This window comes from Hylobates moloch, unplaced genomic scaffold (assembly GCF_009828535.3).
Source record: "Hylobates moloch isolate HMO894 unplaced genomic scaffold, HMol_V3 SCAFFOLD_1, whole genome shotgun sequence".
NCBI lineage: Eukaryota > Metazoa > Chordata > Mammalia > Primates > Hylobatidae > Hylobates > Hylobates moloch.
Genome location: NW_026652276.1, coordinates 72,057,012 through 72,075,812, shown reverse-complemented (window position 1 = coordinate 72,075,812; position 18,801 = coordinate 72,057,012). Strand labels below are relative to the sequence as shown.

The following is an 18,801-nucleotide window of genomic DNA, read 5'->3' as shown; positions in this document are numbered from 1 at the left end:
GAACAAACCCCCTTTGACTGTAGTTTTCCTTTACCTACCCAAATCCTATAAAACAGCCCCACCCTTCTCTCCCTTCACTGACTCTTTTCGGACTCAGCCCGCCTGCACCCAGGTGAAATAAACAGCCATGTTGCTCACACAAAGCCCGTTTGGTGGTCTCTTCACAGGGACGCGCATGAGAGAAGGGAAGAAATGACTGCGGTGGCCTTCTCAGACCCTGTAGGAAAGGCCTGTACCTATTTAGTGAAAGTGTCTACCTAGACTAAGAGGTATTTTAGTTATCTGACTCAGGGCATGTTGAGTAAAGCTAATTTGCCCGTCCTGGGTGGGGGCAAATCCTCGAGCTTGATGTGTAGGGAAGGGAGGGGACCTGAATAATCCCTGAGGAGTAGTAGAATAGCAGATGGAACACTGAGAAGTTATTTCCTTAAGGATAGATTTCTACGATGGAAAGAAAATGAGAGATTCTAAGAGGTGGGCTAGTGGCTTGCCTGCCTTTGCTGGTGTGTGGCGATTAGGGCTGGTGGAACTGCCATCAATAAATCAAGCGTGATCAAGGTGAGGAACAGGGAAGAAGGAAATGTGGGGAAATGGGGTGAACATCAGGTGGATCAGAGAGATGCAGTCATGACGGTCAGGTGTGGTATCAGGAATAATGTGGGAGGCCGGATAGAAGTCTGGGCCAGGAACAATGGTAATTGTGGGAGACTCAACAAAGAGTGAATATAGCTGAAGGAGCCGGGGAGCAGAAAGTATATGTGTCAGGTGTGAGGAAGAAAATAGATTTTGGAAATTATGAGAGCTGTAGAGAGTGAGTTGAGCATAGTTTGTGATTTTGAGGGTCTCTGAAAGTATTAGGGCGGCAGCAGCAGCTGCACAGAGACATGATGGCCAGCCTAAAACAGTAAAGTCAAGTTGTTTGGACAAAAAGGCTACAGGACGCGATCCTGGTCCTTGTGTAAGAATTCCGACTGCACAGCCCTGCTCTTCGGCTGTGCGTGATGAAAAGGGTTGGGATGGGTCAGGGAGAGCTAGAGTGGGGGCAGTCTCTAAAGCTGTCTTCAAGGAACGGAAAGAAGAGTGGGGAAAGGATTTAGGATCTATGGGGTCAGCTAGGTTTCCTTTTGTGAGTTTATATAATGGTTTTGTTAGGATGGCAAAACCAGGTATCCAAAGGCAAAAGTATCCAACCATGCCCAGGAAGGAAAGGAGTTGTTGTTTTGTAGAAGGGGTTGGGGTATGGGAGATTAGTCGGACTTGATTGGCAGGGACAGCACGTGTTTTTATGGAGAATTATGCCGAGGTAGGTAACAGATGGAGAAGAAATTTGAGCTTTGGAGGAGGATACCCGATATCCTTTGGAGAATAAATGCTAAAGAAGCAGAAGTGTGTCTTGTTGAGAGGATTCAAAGGAGGGGCTACAAAGAAGAAGGTCATCCATATATTGAATAAGGTGAGAAGTGGAGGGGTGAAAAGAAAGTCGATCATGAGAAAGAGCTTGGCTGAAGTAATGAGGGCTGTCCCTGAAAACTTGCGGCAGCACAGCCCAGGTAAGCTGCTGGGACTGATGGGTGTCGGGGTCAGTCCAAGTAAAAGCAAAGAGAGGCTGGGACGAGGGGTGCAGGGGAATAGTGAAAAAGGCATCTTTAAGATCAAGAATGGAATAGTGAGTTGTGGAGGAAGGTTTTGAGGACAAAAGAGTGTACGGGTTGGGCACCACAGGATGGATAGGCAAAACAATTTGGTTGATAAGGCACAGATCTTGAACTAATCTGTAAGACTTGTCTGGTTTTTGGACAGGTAAAATCGGGAATTGTAAGGAGAGTTTATAGGTTTTAGAAGCCCATGCTGTAGCAGGCGAGTGATAAAAGGCTTTAATCCTTTCAAAGCATGCTGTGGGATGGGATATGGGCATTGAGCGGGATAAGGGTGATTAGGTTTTAATGAGATGGTAAGGGGTGCATGATCGGTAGCCAAGGAGGGAGTAGAGGTATTGTATACTTGTGGGTTAAGGTGGGGGGATATGAGAGGAAGACGCGAAGGAGGCTTTGGGTTGGGGAGAAGGGCGGCAATGAGAGGTGGCTGTAGTCCAGGAATAGTCAGGGAAGCAGATAATTTAGTGTCTCGGCCTAATAAGGGAACTAGGCAGGTGGGGATAACTAAAAAGGAGTGCTTAAAAGAGTATTGTGTAAGTTGGCACCAGAGTTGGGAAGTTTTAAAAGGTTTAGAAGCCTGGCTGTCAATACCCACAACAGTTACGGAGGCAAGGGAAACAGGCCCTTGAAAAGAAGGTAATGTGGAGTGGGTAGCCTCCATATTGATTAAGAAGGGGATGGGCTTACCTTCTACTGTGAGAGTTACCCGAAGCTTGGCATCCATGATGGTTTAGGGGGCTTCCGAGGTGATCAGGCAGTGTCAGTCTTCAGCCCCTAAGCCGAGAAGATCTAGGAAGGAGTCAGTCAGAGAGCCTTGGGCCAGAGTTCCAGGGGCTCTGGGAGTGGCTGCCAGGTGAGTTGAACAGTCCGATTTCCGGTGGGGTCCCGCACAGATGGGACATGGCTTAGGAGGAATCCTGGGCTGTGGGCGTTCCTTGGCCCAGTGGCCAGATTTCCAGCACGTGTAGCAAGCTCCTGGGGGAGGAGGTTCTGGAGGAACACCTGGCTGCTGCGGTTCAGGCGTTTGGTAGTTCTTGTGTGCTGGAGCTGTGGCTGGGGTTTGTCTCACAGTGGAGGCAAGGAATTGAAACTTTTTTCTATTATCGTACACCTTGAAGGTGAGGTTAATTAAGTCCTGTTGTGGGGCTTGAGGGCCGGATTCTAATTTTTGGAGTTTTATTTAATGTCGGGAGCAGATTGGGTAATAAAATGTATATTGAGAATAAGACGGCCTTTTGACCTTATAGGATCTACGGCTGTAAAGCGTCTCAGGGTTGCTGCCAAACAAGCCATGAACTGGGCTGGATTTTTATATTTGATGAAGAAGAGCCTAAACGCTATCTGATTTGGGATAAAGAAAAAGGAGCATTAACCTTGACTATGCCTTTAGCTCCAGCCACCTTTTTAAGAATAAATTGCTGGGCAGGTGGGGGAGGGCTAGTCACAGAACAAAACTGTTAAGCCGGACCGGGTGGGAGGAGGGAAGGTGATCAAAGGATTATAGGGCGGAGGAGCGGAGGCTGAGGAAGAATTGGGACCTAGCTCGGCCTGGCGAGGTGGGGAGAGGTCAGATGGGTCTGTAGAAAAGGAAGATTAGAAAGACTCAGTGACGCTTGGGGTTGAGATTGAGGGGACAGGTGGGAGGGAAAGAAGGAAGATTTGGGACGACTTGCATTGGGCACAGAGACTAGGAAGGGACTGATGTGTAAAAGAATGCCTGGATGTCAGACACCTCAGACCATTTGCCCATTTTACGACAAGAATTATTTAGATCTTGTAGGATGTAAAAATTGAAAGTGCGATTTTCCAGCTATTTGGAACTACTGTCGAGTTTGTATTGGGGTCAAGAGGCATTGCAGAAGAAAATAAGATGCTTAGATTTTAGGTCAGGTGAGAGTTGAAGAGGTTTTAAGTTCTTGAGAACACAGGCTAAGGGAGAAGAAGAAGGAATGGAGGGTGGAACGTTGCCCATAGTGAAGGAGGCAAACCTAGAGAGAAGAGAGCGTAGAGATACGAGGTTGGGGTACTTGCCCCTTCTCCAGAGAAGGGGTAGAGACACGGAGAGAAGGGGTTGGGGGTAGCCCCTCCCCTAGAAAAGCAGTACTTGCTGCTAAGGGTGAAGGAGAAGGGGTTGAGGGGTACTTGCCCCTCCCCCAGAAAAGCAGGACTTGCCTCTAAGGGTGAAGGAACAAGGCAGGCATCCCTGCGTGGTCTGACACCTTTGAAGCCTGGGTGAATAATCAGGGAGGCGTCCCTGCAGCGATTAAACACCAAGGGAAGGCTGCCTTCCCTAGTCCGTGACTGGCGCCGGAGTTTTGGGTCCACGGATAAAATGTGTTTCCTTTGTCTCTACCAGAAAATGAAAGGAATTGAAATTAAGAGAAGGGAGAGATTGAAGTGTGGAAAGGAGAAAGTGGTTAAGGGATAGTGAGAGAGGTTGGAGAAGAGCGTAAGAAGAGGCCGCTTACTGGATTTAAAATTGGTGAGATGTTCTTTGGGCTGGTCGGTCTGAGGACCTGAGGTCATAGGTGGATCTTTCTCACAGAGTAAAGAACAGGAAGACAGGAGATTGATCTCCTAAGGGAGGTCCCCTGATCCCCAGTTTCGGCACCAAATTTCATGTGTGTCCATGTGAAGAGACCACCAAACAGGCTTTGTGTGAGCAATAAAGCTTTTAATCACCTGGGTGCCGGCGGGCTGAGTCCGAAAAGAGAGTCAGCAAAGGGAGATAGGGGTAGGGCTGTTTTATAGGATTTAGGAAGGTAATGAAAAATTACAGTCAAAGGGGGTTGTTCTCTGGTGGGCCGGGGCGGGGGTCACAAGGTGCTCAGTAGGGGAGCTTCTGAGCCAGGAGAAGGAAATTCACAGGGTTAATCACTCAGCTAAGGTGGGGCAGGAACAAATCACAATGGTGGAATGTCATCAGTTAAGGCGGGGCAGGGCCTTTTCACTTCTTTTGTGATTCTTCAGTTACTTCAGGCCATCTGGGTGTATACGTGCAAGTCACGGGATGCGATGGCTTGGCTTGGGCTCGGAGGCCTAACAATTTTGATTTTCATTTCCCTAATGTTTAGTGATACTGAGTATCTCTTCATATACCTGTTAGCCATTTGTATTCCTTCTTTGGTGATATGTGTAGTCAAGTCCGTATTTAAATTGTTTTTTTTTTTTGGGCTAGGCGTGGTGGTTCACGCCTGTAATCCCAGCACTTTGGGAGGCCGAGGCAGGTGGATCATGAGATCAGGAGACCAAGTCCATCCTGGCTAACATGGTGAAACCCTGTCTCTACTAAAAATACAAAAAATTAGCTGGACGTGGTGGCGGGTGCCTGTAGTCCCAGCTACTCAGGAGGCTGAGGCAGGAGAATGGTGTGAACCCAGGAAGTGGAGCTTGCAGTGAGCTGAGATCATGCCACCGCACTCCAGCTTGGGCAACAGAGTGAGACTCTGCCTCAAAAATAATAATAATAATAATAATAATAAAATATTGTTTTTGTTATTTGGCTTTTTTACTATTGAGTTGTAGGAGTTCCTTATATATTTTGCACGTTAATCCTTTATTAGCTATATAGTTTGAAAATAGTTTCTCCTATTCCATAGCTTATTTCTACAATCCATTGATTGTTTCCTTGGTTGAGTAGAAGTTCTAGTTTTGTGTAGTCTTATTGTCTATATTTGCTTTTATAGCCTATGTTTTGGTTTCATATCCAAAAAATTGTTGCCAAGACTAATGTTATGAAGCTTTTCTCCTATGTTTTCTTCTGGGAGTTTTATAGTTTCAGTTGTCTTTTTTGAGGTGGAGTCTCGCTCTGTCGCCCAGGCTGGAATGCAGTGGCGCAATCCCTGTTCACTGCAAGCTCCACGTCCCAGGTTCACACCATTCTCCTGCCTCAGCCTCCCGAGTAGCTGGGACCACAGGAGCCCACCACCACGCCCGGCTCATTTTTTGTATTTTTAGTAGAGACGGGGAGTTTCACCATGTTAGCCAGGATGGTCTCAATCTCCTGACCTTGTGATCCACCCATGTCAGCTTCCCAAAGTGCTGGGATTACAGGTGTGAGCCACCATTCCTGGCTATAGTTTTAGTTCTTGCATTTTAATCTTCAGTCCATTTTGATTTGATTTTTGTGTATGGTGTAAGGTAACAGTTAAATTTTATTCTTTTGCATGTGGATATTCACTTTTCCTAACACTGTTTGTTGAAGAGATTATTTTACCCCATTGTATACTCTTGGTGAGTTTATCAAAGATCATTTGATCATGCATCTGTTGTGTGTTTATTTCTGGGCACTCTGTTTTGAATTCAGGAAATGTGAGTACTCCAGGTTTATTCTTTTTCTCACTGTTGTTTTGGCTATTCTGGGTCCTTTGTGGTTCTATATGAATTTTAGGATATTTTTTCTATCTGCAAAAGATGCCATTGGGACTGAATCTGTAGAATGCTTGGGGTAGTATGAACATTTTAACAATATCAAGTCTTCCAACCCATGAACAGTGATGTCCATCAGTTTATTTGTGTCTTCTTTAATTTCTCCCAGCAATGTTTTGTAGTTTTTGGTGTAACAGTCTTTTGCCTCCTTGATTGAATTTATTCCTATTGTATTTTGATGCTGTTTTAAATGGAATTATTTCCTTAATTTCTTCTTCGAATAGTTCATTTTTAGTGTATAAAAATGCAACTGAATTAGCTGGGATTGGTGGCGCATGCCTGTAATCCCAGCTACTCGGGAGGCTAAGTCATGAGAATCACTTGAATCTGGGAGGTGGAGGTTGCAGTGAGCTGAGATCACACCACTGCACTTCAGCCAGGGTGACAGAGTGAGACTTTGTCTGAAAAAACAACAACAACAACAACAAACTGATTTTTGGGTGTTGGTTTTTTTTTTTTTTTTTTTTTTTGAGGCGGGGTCTCTCTCTGTCCCAGGCTTGAGTGCAGTGGTGTGATCTTGGTTCACTGCAACCTCTGCCTCCTGCGTTCAAGCAATTCTCTTGCCTCAGCCTCCAGAGTAGCTGGGATTACAGGCACCCACCACCACGCCTGGCTAATTTTTGTATTTTCAGTAGAGATGGGGGTTTCACTCTGTTGGCTTGGCTGGTCTCGAAATTGTGATCTTGTGATCCACCCGCCTTGGCCTCCCAAAGTGCTGGGATTACAGGCATGAGCCACTGCGTCCAGGCTGAGTGTTGGTTTTGTATCAGCAATTTTGCTAAAGTTAGTTCTAACATTTATTAGTTCTAACACTTCTTTAAATGTGGAATCTTTAGGGTTTTCTACATATAAGATCATGAACGGAGATTAATTTTACTTCTTCCTTTCTAATGTGGATGCCTTTTATTTCTTTTTCTTACCTAATTGCCCCAGCTAAGACTCCCAGTACTATAATATATTGAGTAGAAGTGGTGAGTGTGTGAATCCTTGTCTTGTTTTTGATCATGTGGAAAAAGCTTTCAATTTTTCACTGTTCGGTATGATGTTAGTGTTACTGGAGAGGGATCCCAATCCAGATCCCAAGAGAGGGTTCCTGGATCTTGCACAAGAAAGAATTTGGGATAAGTTCATAGAGTAAAGTGAAAGCAAGTTGATTAGGAAAGTAAAGGAATAAAAGAACGGCTGCTCCATAGGCAGAGCAGCCCCAAGGGCTGCTGGTTGCCCATTTTTATGGTTATTTCTTGATGATATGTTTAATAAGGGGTAGATTTGTCATGAGTTTTCTGGGAAAAGGGTGGGCGATTCCCAGAACTGAGGGGTCCTCCCCCTTTTAGACCATATAGGGTAACTTCCTGATGTTGCCATGCATTTGTTGTCATGGAGATGGTGGGAGTGTCTTTTAGCATGCTAATTCATTATAATTAGCATATAATGAACAATGAGGATGACCAGAGGTCACTTTCATTGCCATCTTGGTTTTGGTGAGATTTGGCCAGCCTTTTCTTTTTTTAACTGCAACCTGTTTTATCAGCAAGGTCTTTATGATCTGTATTTTATGCCAACCTCCTATCTCATCCTGTGACTAAGAATGCCTAACCTCCTGGGAATGCAGCCCAGTAGGTCTCAGCCTTATTTTTACCCAGCCCCTATTCAAGATGGACTTGCTCTGGTTCAAATGCCTCTGACATTTCACTATGGGATTTTCATAAATGGCCATTATTATATTGAGGTAATTTCCTTTTATTTCTTTTTTTTGTGGACATATATTTTTATTTCTCTTTGGTAAATATCTGGAAGTGTTATTGCTGAACTATATGAATTTATGCTTACTTTATAAGAAATTTTCCACCTGATTTCAACAGTAGCTCTAATATTTTATATTCCTATCAGCAATGAAGGTTCCAGTTGTTCCTAATACTTGCTAACACATGATATTGTCTGCCTTTTTTATTTTAGCCATAATAGCAGGTATGTAGAGCTGTATCATTGTGGTTTTTATTTCTACTTCCCTAATGACTAAGTTAAAGTTATATCATGTGCTTATTTGTCCTTTGAGTATCTTCTTCAGTGAAATTTCTGTTCAAATATATTGCCCATTTATTAATTGATTGTCCCTCTTCTTGTTGTTTAGTAGGAGGTGTTCTTTTTTTTATTATTATTATACTTGAAGTTCTAGGGTACATGTGCACAACGTGCAGGTTTGTTACATAGTTTACATGTGCTATGTTGGTGTGCTGCACCCATTAACTCGTCATTTACATTAGGTATATTCCCTAATGCTATCCCTCCCACCTCCCCCCACCCCATGACAGGCCCCGATGTGTGATGTTCCCCACTCTGCATCCAAGTGTTCTCATTGTTGAATTCCCACCTACAAGTGAGAACATGCAGTGTTTGGTTTTCTGTCCTTGTGATAGTTTGATCAGAATGATGGTTTCCAGCTTCATCCATGTCCCTGCAAAGGATGTGAACTCATCCTTTTTTATGGCTGCATAGTATTCCATGGTGTATATGTGCCACATTTTCTTAATCCAGTCTATCATTGATGGACATTTGGGTTGGTTCCAAGTCTTTGCTATTGTGAATAGTGCCACAGTAAACATATGTGTGCATGTGTCTTTATAGCAGCATGATTTACAATCCTTTGGGTATATGCCCAGTAATGGGATGGCTGGGTCAAATGGTATTTCTAGCTCTAGATCCTTGAGGAATCGCCACACTGTCTTCCACAATGGTTGAACTAGTTTACAGTCCCACCAACTGTGTAAAAGTGTTCCTATTTCTCCACATCCTCTCCAGCACCTGTTGCTTCCTGACTTTTTAATGATCGCCATTCTAAATGGTATGAGATGGTATCTCATTGTGGTTTTGATTTGCATTTCTCTGATGGCCAGTGATGATGAGCATTTTTTCATGTGTTTGTTGGCTGCATAAATGTCTTCTTTTGAGAAGTGTCTGTTCATATCCTTCACCCACTTTTTGATGGAGTTGTTTGATTTTTTCTTGTAAATTTAAGTTCTGTATAGATTCTGGATATTAGCCCTTTGTTAGATGGGTAGATTGTAAAAGTTTTCTCCCATTCTGTAGGTTGCCTGTTCACTCTGATGGTAGTTTCTTTTGCTGTGCAGAAGCTCTTTAGTTTAATTAGATCCCATTTGTCAATTTTGGCTTTTGTTGCCATTGCTTTTGGTGTTTTAGACATGAAGTCCTTGCCCATGCCTATGTCCTGTATGGTATTGCTTAGGTTTTCTTCTAGGGTTTTTATGGTTTTAGGTCTAACATTTAAGTCTTTAATCCATCTTGAATTAATTTTTGTGTAAGGTGAATTTCGTTTTATTTCTAATTTGTTCAGTGAATTTAATAATTTTGTTCTTTATTTTTGCTTATAAAATGAATATAAATTCAATTTATAAGTTACAAATTATTTTAAACTTAATGTAATTATTATAATTTATAATTTATATCATCAAAGTTTCAAAATTTTCCGAATTTTAAAAATTCAGAGCAGATTATTTTGAAAATTCAGGAAAATACAAGCACACCAAGGGAAAAATTACTCGTGATCCTATTCCTTAAGTTTTCCTTTAATATTTATGTTCTTTGTGGTCTCTTTCTCAGGTAATTTGGCCCAGACAAGAGCTAGGATAACAGTGGCCTCAAGATCTTTGCCTCCACATTTCAGTGCTGGAAAAGCCAAGGTGAGTAACAGATTTGCACCAAATATGGTATGGACTGGCAGGTACTCTTGACCCAGGGATAATCTTAGAGTGGGCAGCATTAGTTCCCTTCAAGCAGCCCTCAGCCTGGGCAGTCTAGTAGAGAGATTAAAGGCATTTAGGAAATTAGGGGTTAGGAAATTGGAAACATGAAATCCTTACAATCCTGATTCTCAGAAAGAGCACTTAAGAACAATGCTACCTGAAAAAATACAGTCTATCTAAGTAAAGATAAAGCATTTCTCTGAAATTACCAGCAAGCTAGTGGACCAAATGGAATCAGGGAGGAAAGAAACTACAGTGTTTCCTATTGCTTTCCTTTGCCCTCTGAAAAATGAGTCGTACACTCATCTGTGCAAAGGAGTTATTAGAAGGGTTAAAAAATATCCAGCTGTAAAATATGTCTTTAACTGTTCTATCCTTCCAGTTAAAGTTTAACAAGAGTCTTAAGGACTGCTTGGTTAATATTCATTGTAAGTGCTAACAGAGAAACACAGTTATCTTGAAGGTGTTGGAGTAAAGGGTGGTCACATTTCTGAATTTTCTTACCTTTTGGTTTACACTGAAAATTTATTTAATAAAGAATAAACAATTTGGCCACACATTAATACTGTTAAATAGTATTCCAAAATTGATACAGATATACATATTTATACCTACTTTGCTTGAGAATAAAAGACTTATTTGCAGAGTAGGAACTCAAATCATTTTTTTGTTAAATATAATTTTTATACCAATATTGCTATTGTAATACCCTACATTTCAACCTTGCTACTTCACAGCAAGACATTAGTACTGTCTGGGCCTCTAGAAGAGATTTACACAGGAGTTTCAGTGCTTCTGATGGCCTCTTGATAGTGCATGTAAAATTTTATCTATATTTAATACAGTTGGTTCTCATTATTTGTAAAACTTGTGCTCTCTAAAGTTGCTGCAAACTCTGAATCAGCAAATACTGAACCATTGCTTCTAGGAGGAAATACAGGGTCAATACTTAGGCCACAATATTTTTGTGAAGTGATCAGTGCATAACCTCATTTTACACATGTTTCTGTTAAAAGACACCTTATTTAATATATGTTTATTCTAAATAATTATAGTCAGTATTTTAAAATATAAAACAGTATGTCAATTGCAGCATTTGTGTCATTGAACTCACAATCAACAGCACTGTAACACATGCCTGAACAATAAGTATTTTCTCCATGAGGCATATCACAACCTTCTTGTGCTTAGAAACACTAGACAGCACCACACTTGTGGGGATACATTTTTTTTAAATTTTTTTTTTGAGGCAGAATTTCACTCTTGTTGCCCAGGCTGGAGTGCAATGACGCGATCTTGGCTCATCACAACCTCTGCCTCCTGCATTCAAGTGATTCTCCTGCCTCAGCCTCCTGAGTAGCTGGGATTACAGGCATGCATCACCTCGCCCAGCTAATTTTGTATTTTTAGTAGAGACAGGGTTTCTCCGTGTTGGTCAGGCTGGTCTCGAACTCCCGACCTCAGGTGATCCGCCCACCTGGGCCTCCCCAAGTGTTGGATTACAGGCACTCACCACCACACCTAGCCCATTTTTTTTTTTTTTTTAGACAAGGTCTCACCCTATTGTCCAGGCTGGAGTGTAGTGGCGTGATCATAGCTCACTGTAACCTTGTATTTCTGGCTTCAAGGATCCTTCCACCTCAGCCTCCAGAATAGCTAGGACTATAGGTGGGCACCACCATACCTGGCTAATTAAAAGAAATTTTTTTTTTGTAGAGATGAGTTCTTGCTATGTTGTTCATGCTGGTCTCGAACTCCTGGCCTAAAGTGATCCTTCTGCCTTGGCCTCCCTAAGTGCTGGGTTTGCAGGTTTGAGCCACCACACCCACCCTGGGTTGGGGAGGGGTCGGAGGCAGCATTTTAAACAGCAAAATTACCAATGAAAAATCACAAAAATGCAAAAAAAAAAAAAAATGTGGTACTTAAACAGACCTCAAAAAGGACACTTGTTTATGAGAGCTGAAATAAGAAGGCAGAGCATCATCCTCTTTGACATCAGCTGGAAATGTGTGCATCAGGGGACTGAGCATTTCTGTGAATGACCATGAGAGCATTGCAGATATTGACTTTGGGTTACAAATAAATTTTAGCAAGTAGGCAAATCCTCAGATAATGAAGATGGATTGTCTATGTGGTTTTTTTGGAGCCACGGCTTCCACCAGTTCTAAAAGGGATTATGACACAGAAACATTAAAGAACCCCATGTCATATTTCCTGTCAACCCACATTCCTCTCCTTTCCTCTGTTTGATTTTTGACTACTGGACTAAGGCATATCCCCTGCCTTCCACACCCATAGTACCAGCACAGTGTTGCCTCCCTCCCTGTACTATCTACCATGGCTCAGACCCTGCCCACATGAAAAGTGTGCCTTCTAGTGTGTGGCATATATTTACGTAATTAATAATAATATGTATGGGTCTGATGAAAATGACTAAAGATTTGTTTTCACTTAGAAAATGAGTTGAAAATTCTAATTAAGGCATCAAAAATATGAAGTGCAGTAATAGCAATAAAAAATGAAACAAAACCAACTCCAGTTACTATCTGACTTATCCAAGGTAAAATTACAGAAGTGGCCCTGGATAAAGCTGGGCTTTATAAATGTGGGGGAAAAGTAATATTGTTTCCTCACCCATCAAAAGGTTTATGGCTGAGACCTCTATAACAAAAAACAGATTAACAAGAGAAAAGCATACAAATTTATTTAATATAAGTTTTAGATGACATGAGAGCCATCAGATATGAAGACCCAAAGAAACAGGCAAATCTGTGTATTTTTATGGTCAGTTGTGCAGAATTATGACTGAAAAACAAAAGTGTATGATTTAGTGGTAATAAACTGGGGCTTTCTTAGCAACGACTGTTTGCTCAGATTCTTCTTGGTGTCCCTATATGACATTCCTTACCTCTGGGTATTCCTTACCTCAGGTCAGGACATCTGTCACATAAGGGTCTTCAGGGGAGAAGGGAGGGAGAATGGCAGAGTGACCTTCCTAGGTATTCTGGCCTGCTTCAGAGAAGAGCTGTGGGAAGGTGAGAGTGACCTTCGTAGGTATTCTGGCCTGCTTCAGAGAAGAGCTATGGGAAGGTGAGAGTGGCCTTCCTGCTTCTGCTTTTTGAATGCCTAAGTCCCATGTTTGGGGTAGCATGTCCTTAATTCTGTCACCTCCAACACATGGAGCAGCACTGCACAGAGCCAGTTTTCAATGTGTCTTGCTTTCTACTCAGTACTCTAAAGATGTTTGAGATCAGTGGTGCTGTAGGGTTTTTTTTCTTCTTCTTAAGGGATAGATATATCACTTGATAGCAATAAAAATTCTTCTAAAGAGGCTTTGTCAAGAAGATAATAAATATGAACACTTCTGAGGCTTCAGGATGCAAATAGTGAGCATGTACTAAGAACAGGAGGAAATTCTTCAGTTTTCATTTATTGCCAAAATCTAGATGGTTTATGGGATTCTTTGGAGTCTATATCTTTATCCAAGAGTAAATTTAGTTGGCAAATGAGGCAAATCTTACTGATACCATGCTTTCAGACTTTTATTTTATAAGTTATATAAACCACAGCCGGTGTTGTAACGACCCAGTGGGTTCATCTTGACTCTTAGACAGAGCCAATTGATCAAGATGGGAATTGCAATAGAGAAAGAGTAATTCACACAATGCTGGCTGTGCAGGAGACCAGAGTTTTATTATTACTCAAGTCAGTCTCCTTGAGTAGTCAAGGATTGGAGTTTTGAAGGATACTTTGGTAGGTAGGGAGCAAGTCAATCAGGAGTTCTGATTGGTAAGGTCAGAGATGAAATAATAGGGAGTTGAAGCTGTCCTCTGGCACTGAGTCAGTTTCTGGATTGGGGCTATAAGACCAGATGAGTCAGTTTATTGATCTGAGTGGTGCCAGCTGATCTATCGAGTCCAGGGTCTGTAAAATATCTCAAGCCCTGATCTTAGGTCTTACAATACTGATGTTATCCCCAGGAGCAATTTGGGGGGGTTTAGAGTCTTGCAGCCTCCAGCTGCTTGACTCCTATACCATAATTTCTAATCTTGTGGCTAGTTTGTTAGTCCTGCAAAGGCAGCCTAGTCCCCAGGCAGGAAGGGGATTTGTTTTGGGAAAGGGCTATTACTGTCTTTGTTTCAAAGCTATATACTAAGTTCCTCCTGAAGTTAGCTCGGCCTACACTCAGGAATGAACAAGGACAGCTTGGAGGTTAGAAGGAAGATGGAGTCAGTTACGTTAGATCTCTTTCACTGTAATAATTGTCTCAGTTACAATTTTTGCAAAGGTAGTTTCAGTCCCTTTCTTTGGGTTTTGTAACACCTTATTCTTCAGGTGTGGGCTATGAAGATGGAAAAACGACGAAGACCACCCTAACATCTTCCTGCTGAACAGGGGGCATAGTGGGGTTAGGTATTGACCTCAAGGTAAGAGGAGTAGAACTGCTTTGCAGCGTCTGCACATACTCATAGGTGCCTGGTTGGGGTTTCAAGGCTTATATGACAAGGGTGTTAGTATTGTCATCTATAGTTTTAATGCAGGATTTATAGAACAGCATGCTATAAGGTAAATAATGCATTCTGGGATAAGCAGTGCAATTCCAAGTCTTAAAAGTAAAGATTTGAAAGCATTAGTTTGGGGACTTGTAGCCCACAGATTATTTAGAATTTAATCCAAATTGCAGAAAATAATAAAAACTCAAGAACAACTAACAACAGGTGTATGATAGTTTTTTTTTTTTTTAAGTATAATTTTTCTCTCACTAGTCCCCAGTTTTATTAAAGATAAATCATAGTAGGTCAAATTTACTTGCAAAATAAATTTTAGCCCTATTGTGCTTGACTTGATTATTTGCATAAAGTCCAGTAGGAATAATTATTTGCCATATAGGCTCTTTTAAAACTGGCTTTGCTGAAACTTTGTTCTATAAGGAATCTCAGATTGTACTTTTAAAGCCTTGAAGCTCAGTCACAGATTTATCTATGCCTGCAAATACCTGTATGAGTTGAGTGAATTTTCCTCCTCTGAAGGTCCTAAGATAACTTGGTGCTCCTGAGCCTGTCAGAAGGTGACATTCTTTATTTAATACTGGTCAGGAACCCAGTACAGGGACTGTGTAGACAAAGTATGAGGCCAGCTTTCCCTTTATTGGCTCTATAAGTCAACTTTGATTATTTAAAGAAAGCATGCCATTCCAGTCAAAGCCTTGGTAAAATAACCAGTTTCTCTGATTGTGTCCTGTTACAAAAGAAATGAGATTCTTATTGCAGTTATGCAAAAAACTAGACTGCAATAAGCTGAGAATACTCACAAATAGTTTCTAAATTCTGGAGGAATTAGGTAGAGAGAAAGCAATATGCTCCAAATTTCATTCATGCGAGTATACTTTACTCAATTGCTAAATGTTCTAAATCGCTCAAAAGAAAAAGTTTTCTTGGCTGGGCCCAGTGGCTCATGCCTGTAATCCCAACACTTTAGGAGGCTGAGGTGGGCGGATCACCTGAGGTCAGGAATTTGAGATCAGCCTGACCAACATGGAGAAACCCTATCTCTACTAAAAATACAAAATTAGCTGGGCGTGGTGGTGCATGCCTGTAATCCTAGCTACTCGGGAGGCTGAGGCAGGAGAATTGCTTGAACCTGGGAGGCGGAGGTTGCAATGAGCCAAGATCACCCCATTGCACTCTAGCCTGGGTGACAAGAGCAAAACTCTGTCTCAAAAAAAAACCAAAAAACAAAAAGTTTTCTTGACTCTGAAAAACAAAAGCATTAGCAATGTTTATCACATCGGCTCTCCATGAGTCCTAGAAGTTTGTTTTGTTTTCTCTATTCCAATAACACAATTTCTATGTTATTAGAGACCTGCATTCAAGAGAACCCATCAGAGCCCTATATCTGATTATAAACTGCCTTCTGAAAAGGATCAAAACAAGACAATCGTCTGTGGATGACAAAAGTCTTAGGACAGCCACTATTAAAGCTACAATTGACTAGGAATTTTGGTTACTTCTGTGCCATACAAAAATTTTACATAATGATTAAAAGGCTTAATATACATTAAATTATATCAGAATTATAGAAGCTTCCTATAATTTTGGAACACATACAAATAACATATTTATAAAAATATAATCCAAAGAAAGCCAAACATAATTTCATATTTGACAATGTTTCCTGTGTGATTTTTATATAAAATAAGCAAATACATCATTTTTGCACTTTAGGGGACCTAATATCTAAAAGATTAATTGGATCAGAAAAAGACATACTTTATAATTTGATTGTGGAAAGTTTGTCACATATAAAACATTTACAACACTGGATATCACTAAATAGAATCCCAGATCACCATAAGTCATTCATTTAGCCAAAATGATAACCCAGAAATTTTAAAAAGGAAAATACCTTTACTCTGATAGAGAGGAGACTCAGCTTTCTAGACAACAAGATCCAATGAAGACAGCATGAGGCCAGCTGAATCTGTCTCTTCTCTCTCCCCTCCCTTTTCTTCGTAGTTTACTCAAAAGGCAAGCAAGATTTGTTTTAATTGTCTCTTAATATTACATAAAAATATTTTTCAAAAGAGAAAACTAAGTTTCATGTTTGCTTTAGGGCATCTTTAATGCTAAAGCTAGTTTTTAATAAAATTTTATAAATTTATGCAGTTTTAACTAGTTTGACCATAAGGTAAGATTTTCATAAACTTTTTATAACTCTTTACAATTTTCTGTTAAACAGATCAATTTTTTTAAAAGAAAACCCTGTTATTCAGACACATGGGCTCAGATTCTGGCTCCACATCAATGTGCTTTTATTTTAATGTTCGAGCTACAGAAAGACACTAAACAATTCCCTTCAACTCTTAGCCAACTTGCTGCTTCTCACAGAACTTCCTTTACCAGATCAACCCTTCACAAACCTTTCCAACTTGCTTAAACCTTCAGTTTTGTCCCTTTACTCTTTTAGGTTAAGACATTCTTTAAAACCCTCTGAACTAGACAAAATTACATTCCCTTTAACAAAAACCATGTTCCCATGCCTTCTTATAATTTCGCACCAAAACCACATTCTACTTTCCTTCTATACCTTGCACCTTGCATGTAAAACTCTTTTTCCAGTGGACTCAAGTACGTGTTACACTGTTAACTTTTAGCATCTTTCATTTTTGGTGAAAAGCCCGGTAAGTAAATGATTTTAATATATACTAGCTGTGGAGCCTAGGACACCAGACAGAAGTGCAAATACGGTTTGATTCTTCCTAGTACAGGTAGGGGACATGGCTTACGCCACATGTCCCCAGGCCTTATCTAGAACCTAATGGCTCCAAAGTAGGTAAGTCAAACAGTTTTTAAAAGTCAAAGAGGCAGTTTATTACCTTAAAGCATTTAGCAAACCTAATATCTGACCTAATTTAGACCAAATGTTTTGACCAAATATCTAAATTTTGAAGACATTTTTATTTTACCAATAATCTTTAAAATTGTCTTTATTTCCAAAAGATTACTAAAGTCACATGAACAAAAAGCATTAAAGTTTCTATTTTTCTGACAAAATATTTGATTTAAGCCCTTATTTTTACCCCCAATTGTTCAGATCTCTTTCATATATAAACATCACACAAACAGATATAAATAGACACAGAAAGGAAGATCCAGTAGTTGTCAAGATTTTCATTTGTCAATAATTGGATTTCTGGCTTCAGGGTGGAGCCCTTGGAGGAATAGGGTGAGGAAAGCTTGCAATTTTCAGGGCCTAATAAGCAGGCACAGCTGGAAGGCAAAAACAGATCCCCAAAATTAAGGGTCCCATTTTTATATCACATCCTGGACCCCAAAAAAGAGGGAAACACTATGGAAGAAGGCATTTTATTGCATTACATTTTATTGCAAGGCAACCCAAAGCCAATCGGCCCATTTTCTAATTAGCCCATCCTCATGGGAGTCTCATCTGTCAGTGGAAGGTGGGGATGTTTGCATACCTTCCAGATGGCCAAGCATGCTTCTCTAATCCAAGCATACAAAGAGCCAAGTATCCCTCCATATCAGCCAATATCCCTTAAAGTTGCTGTACACCAAGGCTAAAACCTTTCCCATAATGCAAAGTAATTTCTGATACCCCCAAAAGTAAAAAAAAAAAAAAAAAGGTCAGGTAACATAATGTAAAACCAAACAGAGCCTTAGATTTTGAGAGAGATCTATCCACTTTCAATTCCTGGGGTTCCATGAGGAAAACAGGTTTTTTCCAGAATGGAGTCTGTGGTGCCCCTTCTGTTTTTCCCCAGGAGTCCCAGGCTGTTTGAAATTCTTAGGTTCTCTCATGTGGGCATCAAGAGCAGCAAGAAGACAAAATGGAGAAAAATAATTCCGTCAACTGAGAAGAAAAACCTTTTTCAGAAAAACATGATTCAAGAAGAGGAAAAAGATAAAGGCCTTTTAAATATGTATAGCTTGGATATCCATTTTAATTAAGCTGATTTTAACAGTAGAGCTCTTTTATTTTTTAAAAAAAACTTAAAATCTCTTATTCCAGACTCCAGCCAGGAGGGCCAATATTTTTGGCTTTTGAATTCTACCACAGGTAACCTCCCAGTGAAATTAATAAGTTTTAACTAAGGTTATAACTTAACCATGGATGCATAAGGTGTCTCAAAGAGACAGTAAACAGTTTATTTATAAGATTTAGAATCTACCCAAAGGTAATTCAGAGAAATAAAAAATTAAGACAGGAAATCAGAAGCAGTCCATGGGGGAAATAATAAATGGCAAAAAGTTACACAAATAACAAACCAGAAAGGACTGATTTCCTAAGCGAAGAATTGAACCTAGGCTGCCATTGTCAAAAAACAAAGCCTTAGCTACGGAGCTACAACATTAAGCAGTTTCTACTGTTCTTCCCAAAAGAGGCCTAGAGTAGCCAATTTTGAGCTTGCAAAGGCTTTAAACTGCTTGAGATAAATT

General features: G+C 40.6%; 1 protein-coding gene across 1 annotated transcript in view; it reads left to right on the top strand.

Annotated features, from left to right (window-relative positions):
- The window catches only part of MYO3B (myosin IIIB), a 476,027-nt gene that overhangs the window by 249,757 nt on the left and 207,469 nt on the right, over positions 1–18,801 (top strand). Inside the window, exon 23 of the mRNA XM_058435743.1 lies at positions 9,702–9,781. Within this exon, the coding sequence (XP_058291726.1) occupies positions 9,702–9,781 (80 nt within the window). The remainder of the gene's footprint in view (positions 1–9,701; positions 9,782–18,801) is intronic.